Raw genomic sequence first — 18,012 nt, 5'->3', positions numbered from 1 at the left:
ACGATCTTAGTCTCTTTCTTTCAATTTCTTCTCTCATACTTTCTTGTTGGAGTTCCTTTCTAATCTCTACATTCCTTACTCTGTCCATTCTTGTTTTTCCCTTAACTGCTCTGAGAAATTTCATTTCTGCTGCTTGCAGTCTGCTCCAGTCCCTTTCTGTCATTATCCATGTTTCTCCACCATAGGTGACAATAGGGATGTAATAATTCTTATACATAAGGAGTTTTGCTCTTTCTGAAACTTCATTATTCCAAATCAGGTGTTTTATTGTTTGGTAGAAATTGCCTCCCTTCTGTAACCTCCTATTAATTTAATTAGTTATTCTTCCATCCCTAGATATTTCACTCCCTAAATAAGTGAAACTTTCTACCACTTTGAGGGGTTCTCCATTCAAGGTAATATTTCCGTTGATTCCTTTCTCTCTTCCAAATACCATTACTTCACTCTTATCTTTATTTATTTTTAATCCATACCTTTTCATTATTTCCTTCCACGCATCAAGCTGTAACTGTACATCTACCTCTTTATCACCCCATATTACCATATCATCTGCAAAAATCATCTTTTTGCCTTTTTCTTTTACTATATCTTTAACTGCTCTAGTCATTCCCTCCATCACAACATTAAAAAGTGCAGGAGATAGAATACTTCCTTGCTTAAGTCCTTGTCTTATTTTGAAGTATTCAGAGTTTGAGTTTGAGATTATTCATCTTTTTCTGGGGAATATTTTCATTAATAAATTTAAATTTCTTTTTCTGATTTACTTTAATCTCTCAGCTTCCTCTGAATGCATTGTACATTTGCATTTGTTCTGTAATAAGCAACAGTTCAGTGATGTAAATTTTTGAAAAATCCATGGTTGTGGGTTATTATCTTTCCAGAACAAGCTTAAGCATGAAGAAGCATTCACACGACTTAATATGGCAAAAATCAATCAAGAGTGGCGTCAGATATTGCGTAACATAAAAACCAAAGAGCTGAAGCAGAATTTGACTGTAAGCAAACTTCTTTATTATTTATTATTTTACTGTCGTGATAGTTGCTTATGGATTTATTGCATCAACAGCACTGCAGATGTTAGATTTTTTTATTTGATTGCTCATAAAAAATATCAAGATGATGATTGAGAACTCATAGAGAATAAGAATCTGACAGTAATCTGTACTGATGAACTGGAATTGTGTTGCAAACATTATTCTAAGCTAAATAATTTCCACATCAAAACATTAGAATATTAACTCCACGTATGCAGCACTAGCAATCTGGAGTATTATATATAATGCAAATGAAATTCATTTCCCTGGTTGTAGATGCAAGGCATTTGAAGATAACTGAGATAATTAAATACTAAATTTATAGTGTTCTTAGCACTGGCAGAAATAATTGGGTCTAATAGCAAGTAATCACACTTATAGGTTTGAACTGTACTTTAATTTTTTCTGGATATTTCACGAAAATAGAGCTTTCCAAACTTTTACTCATGGTGACATCCTTATAATACGTAAAAATTCACAAGGCTCTATTTCTCTAATATTAATAAAGGAGATATTATTGCAACAAATAAGATTTTAACTCCTTAAGTTAATACTGCAAGTTATTTTGTTTTTATTATTTTGACAGAAACTTAAAATCATGAGTATACTCGACCAGCTTAAGAAGAGAGATTCAAAAATATAAAACCCTGCTTATATTCATTTCAACACTGATGTTGAAGTGTTCGACCAGTAGAGAGCATCTGGCCTTACATTTGTAGCCTGGCATTTGTGTTTTGGTTGAGGTGGCTACCACTGTGTGCAATTTTGGATGCACGACAATAAAACACATGCTTTCAGCCTCTCTCCTGTATTATTCAAAGTGCTTTCAAAAAAGGATGACTATAGTGATCCTGGGTTTGACAGTGAATTTAGTGGCGCAAAAAGTGAAGAAGAATGTGATGTTATTTCATTAGAGATTGAAAGTGATGACAGTTCATCAGTTGAGTGACAACTGCTCATCGGTGGTATGAGATAAATAGATCCAATGTGCTCCAGCCAGCTCCTCCAAACTTTGTGTTCACAGGAAACAGTTCCGAAATACATGGTTAGGCTTCATAGCTGCACAGAAACTAAAAAGTGACTTTAAGTTTCAGCATAGGCTATTTTAGTCAAAGTCCAATGCACGTTATATGTCTAAATGTAATTCATTGTATGATATTTTTTATTAATAAAAATTGTTTTTGGAACATAATTTGAAAAAAATTAATATGTTAAATAAATATTAATTTTTATATTTCATTTCCCTAACACGAATTCTTTACAGACGAATGGAAAAACTAGTAGAAGCCGACTTCGGGGATGATCAGTTTGGATTCCGTAGAAATATTGGAACATGTGAGGCAATACTGACCTTACGGCTTATCTTAGAAGCTAGATTAAGGAAAGGCAAACCTACGTTTCTAGCATTTGTAGACTTAGAAAAAGCTTTTGACAATGTTGACTGGAATACTCTCTTTCAAATTCTGAAGGTGGCAGGGGTCAAATATAGGGAGCGAAAGGCTATTTACAATTTGTATAGAAACCAAATGGCAGTTATAGGAGTTGAGGGGCATGAAAGGGAAGCAGTGGTTGGGAAGGGAGTGAGACAGGGTTGTAGCCTATCCCCGATGTTATTCAATCTGTATATTGAGCAAGCAGTGAAGGAAACAAAAGAAAAATTCGGAGTAGGTATTAAAATGCATGGAGAGGAAATAAAAACGTTGAGGTTCGCTGATGACATTGTAATTCTGTCAGAGACAGCAAAGGACTTGGAAGAGCAGTTGAACGGAATGGACAGTGTCTTGAAGGGAGGATATAAGATGAACATCAACAAGAGCAAAACGAGGATAATGGAATGTAGTCGAATTAAGTCGGGTGATGTTGAGGGAATTAGATTAGGAAATGAGACACTTAAAGTAGTTACGGAGTTTTGCTATTTGGGGAGCAAAATAACTGATGATGATCAAAGTAGAGAGGATATAAAATGTAGACTAGCAATGGGAAGGAAAGCGTTTCTGAAAAAGAGAAATTTGTTAACATCGAGGATAGATTTAAGTGTCAGGAAGTCGTTTCTGAAAGTTGGTTGGTTGGTTGTTTCGGGGAAGGAGACCAAACAGCGAGGTCATCGGTCTCATCGGATTAGGGAAGGACGGGGAAGGAAGTCGGCCGTGCCCTTTGAAAGGAACCATCCCGGCATTTGCCTGGAGCGATTTAGGGAAATCACGGAAAACCTAAATCAGGATGGCCGGACGCGGGATTGAACCGTCGTCCTCCCGAATGCGAGTCCAGTGCCTAACCACTGCGCCACCTCGCTCGGTTTTCTGAAAGTATTTGTATGGAGTGTAGCCATGTATGGAAGTGAAACATGGATGATAAATAGTTTAGACAAGAAGAGAATAGAAGCTTTTGAAATGTGGTGCTACAGAAGAATGCTGAAGATTAGATGGGTAGATCACATAACTAACGAGGAGGTGTTGAATAGGATTGGGGAGAACAGAAGCTTGTGGCACAACTTGACTAGAAGAAGGGATCGGTTGGTAGGACATGTTCTGAGGCATCAAGGGCTCACCAATTTAATATTGGAGGGCAGCGTGGAGCGTAAAAATCATAGAGGGAGACCAAGAGATGAATACGCCAAGCAGATTCAGAAGGATGTAGGCTGCAGTAGGTACTGGGATAGAGTAGCATGGAGAGCTGCATCAAACCGGTCTCCGGACTGAAGACCACAACAACAACATTTCATTTCCAAGTACAGTATAATTGAATCAAACAACTTTTCACCGATACAAAACTTTTCAGTACTATTATGAGCAAATTACTCATGTGGAATTGATGACCGTTAAAAATCTGAATTTCCTAGTGTCAAAACACTCTTGATGCTACTACTTGACACTTTGTGGTGTCGTGACAGTTTTGGAAGCCCTGCACTGAAAGGTCTTGGTTTCAAGTACACAACAACTACACAGCTTATAATGGAGATTGAATGAGTCTAAACAAATACTATTAATCATGTTTTTTCCACAAGAAATGTTGGTTTTTTTCCTCATTACAAACTCTTTTTATAAGTGGAATTTTAAGTGAACATTAAATAGAACAGTCTCAAATTACTCTAGTGGGATATGCAGTTTAGTGAAATGTATTTAAAAGGACAGCTAAACACAATGAATAATCAGTACTTCAGCAGTGAATGAGTACGGCTGCTGAAGACTGTGGCAGACAGAAAACACAAAATGGTTCAGTATACAAGATATGCCATGTCAAGCCATCAAGGCATGGTCAGCTGCTCTGGGTGTCACATGAAATGTTGTATATATTTGGACTAATTCAGTATACTTGGTGCAAAAACAAAATTGCAAATATCTGCGGAAACATCAGAGGAAATGTGCATGATAACTCATATGAGAGACACCTTTTATGACATCTATAATCCCTCCTGCATGAATGGAGTGTTGCCTTCTTAGCAAATAGGAGATAGTCAATTTGAAAAAGTGCACCACAGGAATACTATTAAACTGGGTATCATATAATGTGCAGTCATAATATTAAACTGGATGAGATTAAAACTGGGCTCTCAGAGGGTTCAGAGGTCCATCCCTGTTGCTAATCTGTATAAATTACTGTTCAATAGCTCAGTGAAGTACTGTTCAAAAACTTTAATGTCTGCTCATGTCACAAGCTTATCAATCAGGTCCTAAACTCAACCACACCAGGCACATTGCTGACAATAGCTAAACAGACCTGCAACTGGTTCAGAGTGAATAGTCTAGGTCTTAATATCACAAAGATTGTTAGTGAGCAATGTCATACACATAAAAATCATATGATAGAATCAGAAACACACTTCAATGGTTGTGTATTAAATGATCATGATGTGAAAATTTCGTTGGGATCGTGCTGGATAACAATCTAAATTGAAGGTAAGAAAAAAAAAAGAAAAAGGTTCTGACATGTTTTACAGTTATAGATGTCTGTCAGTGTTGTGAATGGAAGGCCAGAGCGCTACTGTATTTAGCATACTTACATTTCCTGTTATTTTGTGGGATTGTTTCCTGATACAATGCAGTAAGGCAAAGAAAATATTCATTCAGTGAAAGAGAACAGTGAGAATACTAGTTGTTAAGAGCAAACCTTTAAGATATCTCTTCATAGATCTGCAAACTATTCCACTGACTTCCCAACATATTTTTGCAATTATGGTAATTTTCACTAGTAATAAGAGTCATTTTCAGTTGAACTGTGATTTACACAACAGCAGTACATGACAAAAATAATTTCGTTTTAAACATTGTCTCATTACGTAGTGTTAAGAATGAGTTCTTGAATTATTTAGTGCAAGTTTTGAACAATATTGCATCCAGCATATAACAAGATATTGGAAATCCCTTTAAATTCAAATTAAATTTAAAAATAAAGCTACGGAAATTCCACGTTGTAATATAAATAATGTAAAGGAAAGATAGATTGCAACTCACCGTAAAGATAGTACATTGAGTTGCAAACAGACATAATGAGACGATGTGTACACATTAGCTTTTGGCCAAAGCCTTCTTCAGAAAAGGAGACTCAGACACAGACACACACACACACACACACACACACACACACACACACACACACACACACGACTGCTATCTGGGGAGATCATACTGGAATGCAACTGTCATGTAAACTGGAAGCAGTAATCTGGAGGGGGTGGGGAAGGGAAAGGGATAGTAAGGTATTGGTGAGAAACAAGAAGAACACTGTCTGGTGGAGCATGCAGGGACTAGACAGCCATCAGGTGCAGCATTGGGAGGCTGATGGGCAAGTGGGAAGGGGGTGGAAGTGGGGAGCAAAAAACAAGATGAGAGGAGAAAAGACAGGCAGCAAAAAAATTGGGTGAGGGGGTGTGAATAGGGTAAAGGTGGTAGGACAGGGGGCAGAAGCTATTGAATGGAGGGTATGGGGATGTACTGTAGGTTGAGGCCAGGATAATTTCGGGATCAGAGAACGTGTTGCAAGGATAACTCCCACCTACCGCAGTTCAGAAAAGGTGGTGGTGGAGGGCAGGATACAAATGCATTGATTGCCTATCATAATGCCCTGAAATGAAGGACATCCTATGTCAAGATCCTTTCCACTCCTCTGAAAGCGGTGTTCTGTCCCCTGCCTAACCTCCACACATCGTAGTCCATCCCTATGCTGCCCCCAATTGCAACCCCTTGCCACAAGGATCATATTCCTCTGGAAGACCCAGGTGCAAAACCTGCCCAATCCACCCACCTAGCACTTCCTATTTAAGTCTTGTCACAGGCTTACCATATCCCACCAGAGTCTGGGCCACAGCAGCCATGTCATGTACCAGCTCTGCTGCTTTTTATAGTAGTATGACTACCAACCAGCAGTCTACCAAGATTAATGGCCACTGCCAAACTGTTGCACAGAATAAAGTGGACTACCCTGTAGCACAGCATGCAGCTGAGCATGACACGCTTGATTTCAATGGCTGCATCACTGCTTGAGCCATCCGAATCCTCCACTCCACCACCAGGTCTTCTGAACTGCTCAGCTGTGAGTTATCCTTACAACACATTTTCCGCTCCCAATAGTATCCTGGTCTCAGCCTGTGGAAACTTACTGTCCCCACACCCTCCATCCAAAGTTTCCACCCTCTCTGTCCTATCGCCTCCTCCCTGTTCTCATCTCCTCACCCTCTATGTGTGTTATCCTGTTGTTCTTTCTCCTTCCCCTCTACTCTCCTTTTTTGCTTCTCATCCATCACGCTCCCTCCCCTTCCCACCTCCCTGCCCCACAGCCTCTCAACACTATGCTTGTTGGCAGTCCAGTTTGTGCATGCTCCACCAGACAGCACTCTTCTATTCCACACCCCAACCCTGCCATCCTTTACTCTTCCTCGCCCCCTCCAGATTGCTGCCTTCATTCTACATGACAGTTGCATTCTGGTACGAGCTGCCAGAGGTGGTGCTCATGTGTGCGTGAGGTGTCCTTATGTGTGTGAATGAAAGAGAGAGAGAGAGAGAGAGAAAAAGAGAGAGAGAGAGAGAGAGAGAGAGTGTGTGTGTGTGTGTGTGTGTGTGTGTGTGTGTGTGTGTGTGTGTTTGCTTTTCCGAAGAAAGCTGGCTGAAAGCTTGTATGTAACTGTCTTTTCATTGTGCCTGTCTGCAACTCACCATGCCATTTTTATGGTGAATAGCAATATATCTTTTCCTTATATTGTTAAAATAAAAAATTATCATTATTAGATTCCTGTTTGCTGTATGACAAGTAACAGTGTTCATCGTAAACAAGATTCTGTTCTAATGGCGCATAGTTAAATTTTGTTCTACGCTTAGTACTAATATGAGTAAAGGTCAAAAATGAAAGTTACAGCAATCCTGTGATTATGTGTAGAGAATATATACCAGCCTTTGATGTCACAGATTTTTAAAATTTGATTACTAGTTTCAATCGTTTATGTTCATCTTCAAATCAGTAGATGTGTTAGTAAAAATTTTGTGTTTTTTATACCATTAATAACCAAATGAAAAACCTTTCTTGAGGTAAACAACACCTATGAAAATATAAATGAAGAAACAACATATTTTTACAAATAAACACTTCCCTGTTAATTTCAGTATGTTATTTTTTTCCTGAAAAACAACAAATAGTTTGTAATAGTTTATTTGTAGTTATTTATTAATATAGTTTCTAGCAGTTGTTTCACTTAATTACCGTATATTTATACTCAATTTACATCTCTGAAGGTTCTATCTGAGATTTGATGTTTGGAATATAACAGATGAAAAAGTTGTCCACATCTTCCATGAAGACAATTTAGATCCTGGGAAGCTCAAAAAATTATCATTATTAGATTCCTGTTTGCTGTATGACAAGTAACAGTGTTCATCGTAAACGAGATTCTGTTCTAATGGTGCATAGTTAAATTTTGTTCTACGCTTAGTACTAATATGAGTAAAGGTCAAAAATGAAAGTTACAGCAATCCTGTGATTATGTGTAGAGAATATATACCAGCCTTTGATGGCACAGATTTTTAAAATTTGATTACTAGTTTCAATCGTTTATGTTCATCTTCAAATCAGTAGGTGTGTTAGTAAAAATTTTGTGTTTATTATACCATTAATAACCAAATGAAAAACCTTTCTTGAGGTAAACAACACCTATGAAAATATAAATGAAGAAACAACATATTTTTACAAATAAACACTTCCCTGTTAATTTCAGTATGTTATTTTTTTCCTGAAAAACAACAAATAGTTTGTAATAGTTTATTTGTAGTTATTTATTAATATAGTTTCTAGCAGTTGTTTCACTTAATTACCGTATATTTATACTCAATTTACATCTCTGAAGGTTCTATCTGAGATTTGATGTTTGGAATATAACAGATGAAAAAGTTGTCCACATCTTCCATGAAGACAATTTAGATCCTGGGAAGCTCAAAAAAAGTATATAATAGTGTCTTATTAGGCAGTCCTCATATAAATTATACAGCTATGTGAATTCTATGATTTTAGATTTCTTTTAGTAGTGAGGAACAGTATTTGTAGAAAAAAGCCACATTTCCAGCATGTATATGTATTTGTTTTTACTTTATGTGTTCCCTGCATGAACGGAAAATAATTTAGATCTTTTTTAGTGTTCTAAGCAACACTGTTTCCAGAAAAAATAAGCCACTTTTCCGGCAGTGTGTATTAATATGTCTTGCTTTATTTGTTCCCTAAATTAATATAAATATCATGCACATCCCAGTAGGCAAACAATTTACTTAGAGAAGGTGTAGCTTTTTAAAGTAACAGTTATCACAGCTGTGTAACAACTTCATTCAAAGAAATTTTACATGTAAAGAAAGTAAACCATTAGCTTTAAGTGGAGAGCAGACTAATATTGGTGACATGTGATGATCTCTACAGTATATGCTGAATAAATAAAGGAATTACAGCAAACAATGTGACATATATAAGAAGTACAATAGCTGCTCCATCATATGTCTGCGCCAGTTAAATTGAGTATTTTGTTACTGATAAAGCCTTTGAACATAGTAGCAAGAATCTGGGTACTGATTTTGCCCATATGAATGTTTGAATACCAATACCAACACAAGCTATTATTATCTCCTCTAATGAAGTTGTCATTGACAGGAGATTAAATCATGTTACTATGTCTTGCAGTTACAGACAAGGACACATATACTATCAAAAGAAGTCAAATTGACTGCTCCATTTGCTGTGAATAGTTTATCCAATTTACTGGGTCATACTGAGGCTGCAGGCAAAAAGGTGGTGTGTGTCTTGTGGATCACCATAGTCTCTGGTCATCTTTCCACTAAGAGATTATCAGAACTTTTTTTCACTTCAGTTCCAGTCTATTTGGTGTCTTTCATAACAAAGAAGGTGTTGTGGTTGGTAGCCAGTTCCCCATTTATATTCTCAGATTTACATAATACATTGTCAGAGCTGTACTCAGTAGGACTTTGAAAAGAGTAAATGGCATATGAATTATTGTCTGCAAGAACCTATTTCTTTATCTGAAGCTAGTATATTTAAGATCCACAGCCAAGCAAGGTGTCGTATTCCTGCTTCATCTTCTCAAATGGTGCAGCTGTCTGTAATCTGATATGTGCAGTTGCTTTTACCATTAGAAAGTATATCAGTTTATGAGTTGGGAATGGTAGTCTTGCCGAAGTAGTGGCAATATGTTTAGCATGGGCAAAAGTTTTCCAGACAAGTGCTGCAATTGCTCAAGGAAGAATACAAAAGAGAGCTGGTGTATGCATCTAGGTTGCTCACTTTTAGGGTAAATACCCATGCAGTGAACTTTGAATATGTGGGTATGCTCAAGTTTACTCTGAAGTAATTGGCTATGTAATAAAGGGACAACAGCTATCCACTTCAGCTTTATTTAATGTTTTGTTGGCTTTTTTATTTCTCCAGTAGTGGGTACATGTCTATTTTGTTAAGTACTTGTGTATTTAGCCACAGTAGGGGATTTAAATGGTTTTCTTCATAATAATACATGAATTTTCAAGTGTTATCGACAGCTTCATTTCACTGTTCAAATGTTTAAGCTTGGGTAGCTACGGCAGCATCATCTGCTTAGATAAAAGATCTTGTGTTATGTCCAACTGTAATTGCTCACCCATTCATTCACAGTCCATGAGTGGAGAATAGAATAGGAATCTTACTGTTTTGCCAAAGCAGTGACAATATGTCTAGCATGAGCAGAATTTCTCCAGAAAATTCTATCATCAAGGAAAGGCATCAGGGGTATAAAACTAGTAGAGTTATAAATTAACAAGCAGAAGTGGATACTGCAGGCTACTTCTGTGAAGTGCACTGACAATACAAATGAATACACTAGTAGTAATGGAAAATTGTTCAGAATTTTATTCTTGTGTATGAGACAAATTTGGAAAATGGAAAATACCTGCCAAAGCAAAGATCATGAAATAAAAATCATATTATGTGCAAATTTTGACCTATGGATCGGACTATTGGATTTTGACAAAGAAAAATCTGAGCAGAATATAAAGGACAAAGCTTTGCTTTCAACGAGGGCTCGTGTATAATATGAGAAGGGAAAGCATAAGAAGTGAAACAATTTGAAACATCCTTCAGATCAGTGCCCTAAAAGAAATTATGGAGAGAAATAGACTTGAATGGTTTGGCCACATTAAAGGAATGAGACAAGAAAGACTTCCAAGGAGGGCTCTAGAATGGACAGAACCTGGAAGAAAACCAATTAGAAGACCATGAACAAGAGGGAGAGATTAGCTGGAGGAGGGTGTGAACCAAAGGTGACTGCAATGAGAGGAAATGCTGAACAATTTGCTGTGAGAGAAAAGAGAAGCTTGGAAGAGACTCTTTGAATAACCTACATAAGCAGAAACTCTGTGTGCTACTGTGAATTCCTATTTGCTGTATACCTTGCTGTGTGTTTCACAGAGGAAATAATTAATTAAGTTTTGTATACATAAAGGCATGGCTTTATCTCATCCCAGACTACCTTCATTTACAAGCTGTTGTTTAAGTAAAAATTTTTAAAAAATGCATCTCAGAGATGCTCCACAACCAATGTTATTGGACAGGAGCCATTGATGACAGGTTGTTAATCATCATTTATGTTTATTATACTGTGGCAGGTTACTTTAGTATACCATCTACACATTACAGGTAATGTGGAATCAAAAGCAAGTTTCATAATTTTCAGAATAATTTTACAGGCCCTTTGGGAGTCTTTTCAACATGTCACCAGCTACAAGACACAAGTTATGGAAAATCTTTTAAAAGATATGGAAGATGCAGCTGACCAATATAATAGAATATTACAATGCCATACAGAAGCAACAGACAGATTGCTCCGTAAGTCTCACAAAATATTTTGTTTTTATTTGAATTTTACTACTTTTTAACTATGCAAGCATTTTTGTGTGTTTGCAACTCTAAAACAGTCTACATTAATACAAAACCATTAATACACATAGTTATCAACAACTTATGTCTTCAAAACTGCTAAGACTTGACAAACAGGGTGGTAATTACTGAACTGTATGAAATAAAATTGTCATAACCTCTGAATGGTTTGCATTAGGATGTTCAAACTGCACGATTGGCCACAAAGCATGGTGGAAATTAATTTGATGTGAATACAGTTTGGTTTAGCGATGAAGCTCACTTTCATTTGGATGGGTTTGTCAATAAGCAAAATTGGCACATTTGGGGGACTGAGAATCTTCATTTTGTGATCGAGAAGTCTCTTCACCCTCAACAGGCAACTGTGTGGTGCACAATGTCCAGTCATGGAATAATCGGTGAGATATTCCTTGATGGCATGGTGATTATCGAACAGTACATAAAGATTTTGCAAGATGACGTCATCCCCATTATCCAAAGTGACCCTGATTTCAACAAGATGAGGTCCACACAAGACGGAGTTTGACCCTATTGAAGCAGGAGAGTGATTGATGTCCTGGAGAAGCACTTTGGGGACTGCGTTCTGGCTCTGGGGTATGCACAGGCCACTGCCATACACCTAGATTGGCTGCCATATTCTCCAGACCTGAGCACATGCAGCTCTTTTTTCTGGGGCTGTATTAAAGACAAGGTGTACAGCAATAAACCCGAAAACATTGCTGAGCTGAAAACAGCCATTCAGGAGGTCATCAACAGCATCAGTGGTCTGACACTTCAGTGAGTCATGCAGAATTTTGCTATTTGTCTGCGCCACATCATTGCCAATGATGGCATCCAGATTGAACATGTCATCACCCAAATCCGAATATCTGTAGAGATGTTTTCATGTTGAATAAAGCATGTGCATGCCATAGTTCGTAACTAATGTATGTTTTTTGTGTATGGTTCAATAATTGTCTCCCTGTATATACCATGAGGTTCTTTTTTAAAAAGTTAACCTTTAACAGTGCATTAAGGGCTGAGAATAGTATTCTTTGTGATCGTACATCAGAGCTATTGTCATATCGTCAATTTTGTCTTTATTACCAGCCATTGTATTACATATTTTAGTCTGACACCAAAGCTTTTAGTTATACTTGTATTATTAAATTATTTCTGAATAATTTGTTCTTTCATATTTTAGAGATTCATGAAGCACGGCTATCTCATTTGCATAACATTTATTTGGAGGAACGTAAGTCACTGCTACATGCAGCCGAAAAAGAGAGGTGTAAAATTCAAGAAACAGCTAATGCTGAAGAAGAATATTTACGTGTTCTACTTTATGGATTACAAGCATCAATGGATAAATTCAGTAAAGAGGGGATAGCTAACCAGATGGCAAAAGTTGATGAACGCAGGAATAATGTAAGACATTAATAAAATAATGTATGCTTGATTATTGGAATTGCATGCTTTTATTAAACATATATTAAAGTGACAATTCCTGTAGCATTACAGAATATCAATTTAAATATTAATATATAAATTAATTTGTGGACTTTTATGTGCAGTAAGTGTTAGATTTGATGGTTGTGAAGAAGCTATAAGAATGAAGAAAGTGATGTGTCCTAGCCAGTTTTTAATATTGCACATGCAGCAATATACTATGTTGGGAGTTGTATGATGTGGAGTGTCAGGCATAGTACAGATAAGCTTGGTTGAAAGCGAGGCTACGGTCTGAGGATAGTGTCTTTAACAACTGATCCAGAGGTCTTGGGCTCCAAATTCCAGCCAGTGCTTCGATTCCAAATAAAAACCATCATCTTTGACAGCCAAAAACTGTCAATATAAGGGGTCATCTTCTTTCTAACAGTGGCCTTGTAATGGAAAACTGTCTTTATGGGTAGAAGGATCAAGAATAAACAACAGCATTAGGAAGGCATCACATTAAAGACATAAAATGTATGTACAAGATCTGCAGTATTCCAGAAATGAACAATTTATAAACTGCTAGGATTCTGAGTTTTGTAGGGGAGCTTAATAATTAGCAAACTGGACTCACAATCAGGAGGTCAGTGGTTCAAATCCCCATCGTGCCATCCACATTCATTTTCTGCGAGTTACCTAGATCACTGAAGGCGAACGTCAGGATAGTTCCCTTCAAAGAGGCATTGCCGATTTCCTTCTCCATCCTTCCCTTATCTGGGCTTGTACTACATTTCAAATTACCTTGTTGTTGATGGGATGTTCAACTCTATCTTCCTCGCTTTTTTTATGGTCTGAGGTGGCTATAGGAGACAGCAGAAATCATTCACATGAGAGGATGACACAAACATACCACCGTTTTGGTCTCCTGTAGCCTTTTCATGGAGAACATAGGGCAACTGAAAAAGCTGAAAACAAATAAATTGCATGGTCCAGATGGAATCGCAGTTCAGTTATACAAAGAGTACTATGTGGTATGCCCCCTTACTTGGCCCGTATTTATTGAGAAACTCTTGCTGAGCTAAAACTTCCAAGCAAATGGAAAAAAGTGCAGGTGACATTTGTATATAAGAAAGGAAAAGAACTGACTTGTGTAATTACACACCAATATCCTTAACATCGGTTTACTGCAGAATCCTTGAGCACATTCTCAGCTCGAATATAATAAATTTCATCGAGACAGAAAAGCTTCTGTGCACAGATTTAGAAACTCACCCTTTTCTCATATGATATCCTAGAAAACATGGACAGAAGGCAACAGGCAGATTCCATATCCCTAGCTTTCCAGAAAGCATTTGACCTGGATGACCCACTACAGATTGTTGATGAAGGTCTGAGCATACAGTTTAGATTCCAAAATATGTGAGTGTCTTGAAGACTTTTTAAGTGATAGAACCTAGTACGAGTGTTCATCAGAGACGAGAGTATTGTTTGGAGTGTCCCAGGAAAGTGTGATAGGACCGCTTTTTTCTCTTTATACATAAATAACCCGATACACAGGATGAGCAGCAATTTACAACTGTTTGCTGATAGTGGTGTGGTATGTGGGAAGGTGTCATCATTGAGTGACTGTAGGAATATACAAGATGATTCCTAATTGGTGTGTTGAACAACAGCTTGCTCCAAATGTAGAAATATGTAAGTTAATGCGGATGAGTAGAAAGCACAGTCTTGTAATGTTTGGAAACAGAATTAGTAGGCTGCAGCTATACACAGTCTCTTCAATTAAATATCTAGACATAATGTTGCAAAGCAGTACGAAATGGAGTGAGTATGTCAGGTTGGTAGTAGGGAAGGCAAATGCTCGACTTAATTTTAATGGGAAAATTTTGGGAAAGAGTAGCTCATCCATAAAGGAGATGGCATATAGAGTGCTAGTGTGACCCGTTATTGAGTACTGTTTGAGTGTTTGTGATCCCCACCAGGTCATATTAAAGGAAGACGTCAAAGCAATTCACAGGCATGCTGCTAGATTCGTTACCAGTAGGTTCCATCAGCACACAGATATTACAGATATGCTTCGTAAACTCTAATGGGAATCCCTGGAGGTAAGATGATGTTCTTTCTACAGGGAATTGTTGCACAGATTTAGAGAGCTGGCATTTGTGGCCAACTGTAGAATTATTCTACTGCTGTAAACATACATTTTGCATGAGGACCATGAAGGTAAGATGCAAGAAATTAGGGTTCGTACAGAGGCTTTTAGATAGCCTTTCCCTTCACTTTATTTGCAAGTGGAACAGGAAGGTAAATGACTAGTATCGGTACAAGGTACCCTCCACCATGCAACATACGGTGCTTTGTGGACTATATATTTAGATTTAGATGTAGAAAGTTAAATTTTGTAGGGATTAGTGAAGTGAAATGGAAACAAGACTGAAACAAGACCTAACAGGCTAAGTTAGCTAAGGCTGATGATGAGGAAATAGAATGCATAATGAAATAAAGGAGTGATAAAATATGTGAAGGAGATGAAAATATGATAGTCCTAAGTGATTGGAACATCATTTATAGGAGAAAGAATGAAAAATAATGTTAGTGGAGGATATGGGAAAAAGTATGATTGGGAAGGGAGGCTTCTACAGTTCTCTGCCATAGGTTTTGAGTGGTTGTAGTGAACTCTCTCTTCCAAAATTGAAAGAAATGAGCCCTTGGTCACAATTTTTAGTCTTATTAACCAGGTTTCAACACTTCTAAGAGTGCCTTCATCAGAATTTAAATTTTTAAAGTGGCCTATAACATAATTACAAATTTATGGGAAAAGAAATTTTTTATATAAAAGTGTAAGTACTGACTAACAATGCAAGACAGAGACAGTACTTACATGTCACGTAAAAAATGATTAACAGGCCGGAAGGGCTTTAGTCACAATTTTTTTTAAAGGATGCATGAAGGTGAGCCACTATGGGCTGCTTATACCTGTACAGGCACAGATTGCAATTAACTGAGGCCTCAGTCCATTACTTACAAAACACTCCGTTACTTACAAAATACTCATGCATCCCATTTTATAATATTGCTGAAGTGTGTGGAGCACATACCAAGTTACCACATAGAGGGTATTGAATGTATCAGGGCATTCAGTAAACAGCATAAAAATTCCTTTTCTCTTGGCCAGTTTGAGTTTAAAAAAATTGTAATTTTGTTTCTTGCCATCATTAAACATTCCAGCAGCATATATTTCCAGTAACTCCTGGTGATGGCAGCACTGTAAGTCTTCAAAATGGCAGCTGCAACTAGATATGTTCTTAGCAAAGAGTAGATATTGAATTTCTTTTGATGGAAAACCGAACCGTCACAAATATTCACAGGAATTTGTAAAATGTCAATGGACACCGGTCAATGGATAAAAGCATGATAAATTACTGGTTGAAGTGTCTGCCACCAACAAAACGAGGAGAAGGAAATCTGTCTAACCTCTTACATGCAGGTCAGTGGAACACAGCTGTGTCATCTGTCATGTTACAACATGTAGACAATTTAAATTGAAATGATTGACAAATAACAATCAAGCAACTCAGTGCTTAACTTGACCTTGTTGGTAGTGGTGACCTACTTGTACACCTTAGCATATTCAAGAATCCTAACTGAAGAGAGTGCAGGGGAAGAAAGAACATTTGTGCTGCATTGCTTGCTCATTGTGGGGCAGATGATGATGATTTTTGTCAAACATTGTAACAGGCAATGAAACATGGATTCACTATTTTGAGCCTGAAACAAAATTGCAACATCTCCTTTGAAAAAGAAGCTCAAAATATTATTCTTAGCTGGTGAAGTCATGGTTACAGTCTTCTGGGTCTCTGAAGTGGTTATTCTGTTCTCTGTCTTCCCCCATTGGCAAAAAGTGTTCAGTGAAAACTATTTGAGATTCTTAGGAGAAAAAAAAGAAAAAAATGATTACAGAGAGTTCATGGCCATAAGAATATGAACACACTTCTCCCGCTCCATGATAACACAATATAGGGAACTAAGTGATGTAATTGTAAATGATGTTTTTCACAAAATTATTAAGTGGTTCTCAGCAAGCGGACTCTCTATAAATTTTGATAAAACACAGTATATACAGTTCCGTAGAGTAAATGGCACAACTCCAGTAATAAATATAGACTTTGAACAGAAGTCTGTAGCTAAGGTAGAATTTTCAAAATTTTTAGGTGTGTCCATTGATAAGAGATTAAACTGGAAGCAACACATTGATGGTCTGCTGAAACGTCTGAGTTCATCTACGTATGCTATCAGGGTTATTGCAAATTTTGATGATAATAATCTCAGTAAATTAGCTTACTATGCCTACTTTCATTCACTGCTTTTGTATGGCATCATATTCTGGGGTAATTCATCGTTGAGTAGAAAAGTATTCATTGCTCAAAAATGTGTAATCAGAATAATTGCTGGAGCCCACCCACGGTCATCCTGGAGACATCTATTTAAGGATCTAGGGATCCTCACAGTAACCTCACAGTATATATATTCACTTAGGAAATTTGTTGTTAATAATCCAACCCAGTTCAAAAGTAATAGCAGTGTGCATAGCTATAACACCAGGAGAAAGGATGATCTTCACTATGCAGGGTTAAATCAGACTTTGGCACAGAAAAGGGTAAATTATGCTGCCACAAAAGTCTTTGGTCACCTACCAAACAGCATCAAAAGCCTGACAGATAGCCAACCAGCATTTAAAAATAAATTAAAAGAATTTCTAGATGACAACTCCTTCTAATCATTGGCTGAATTTTTAGATATAAATTAAGGGAAAAAAAACCAACTTAAACATTAGTGTCATGCAATATTTTGTGCAATGTAATATCTTGTACAGACATCTTTTATGAACCTGACACGTTCCAAATCATTATGAAGTGTCGTATTCATGATCTATGGAACAAGTATTAATCTAATCTAATCAAGTCCACATGCAGGTCTGCACACCCAAGATAAGATAAAAAAAGCTTCAGTGGACAGTTCTTCGTCATCTGTGCTACAGCCTGGCTATCACACCTTCTGTCTTTCTTGTCTTTGACCTACTAAAGGATGGTCTCTCTATGAAGGACTATGGCAGTGATGGGGAATTTATTGATGTGGCAAGAACTACGCTGAGATGCAGCAAAGTAGAGTGGTTCCATGA

At 37.2% G+C, this 18,012-nt stretch overlaps 1 protein-coding gene across 1 annotated transcript in view; it reads left to right on the top strand.

The window, feature by feature from the left end:
- The window catches only part of LOC126163402 (dynein regulatory complex subunit 2), a 64,557-nt gene that overhangs the window by 8,705 nt on the left and 37,840 nt on the right, over nucleotides 1-18,012 (top strand). Inside the window, exons 3-5 of the mRNA XM_049920177.1 lie at nucleotides 882-995; nucleotides 11,234-11,372; nucleotides 12,607-12,830. Of these exons, the coding sequence (XP_049776134.1) occupies nucleotides 882-995; nucleotides 11,234-11,372; nucleotides 12,607-12,830 (477 nt within the window). The remainder of the gene's footprint in view (nucleotides 1-881; nucleotides 996-11,233; nucleotides 11,373-12,606; nucleotides 12,831-18,012) is intronic.

Source organism: Schistocerca cancellata, chromosome 1 (assembly GCF_023864275.1).
Source record: "Schistocerca cancellata isolate TAMUIC-IGC-003103 chromosome 1, iqSchCanc2.1, whole genome shotgun sequence".
Lineage (NCBI taxonomy): Eukaryota > Metazoa > Arthropoda > Insecta > Orthoptera > Acrididae > Schistocerca > Schistocerca cancellata.
The sequence above is the reverse complement of the archived record's forward strand: the minus strand, read 5'-3'. Positions and strand labels throughout refer to the sequence as shown.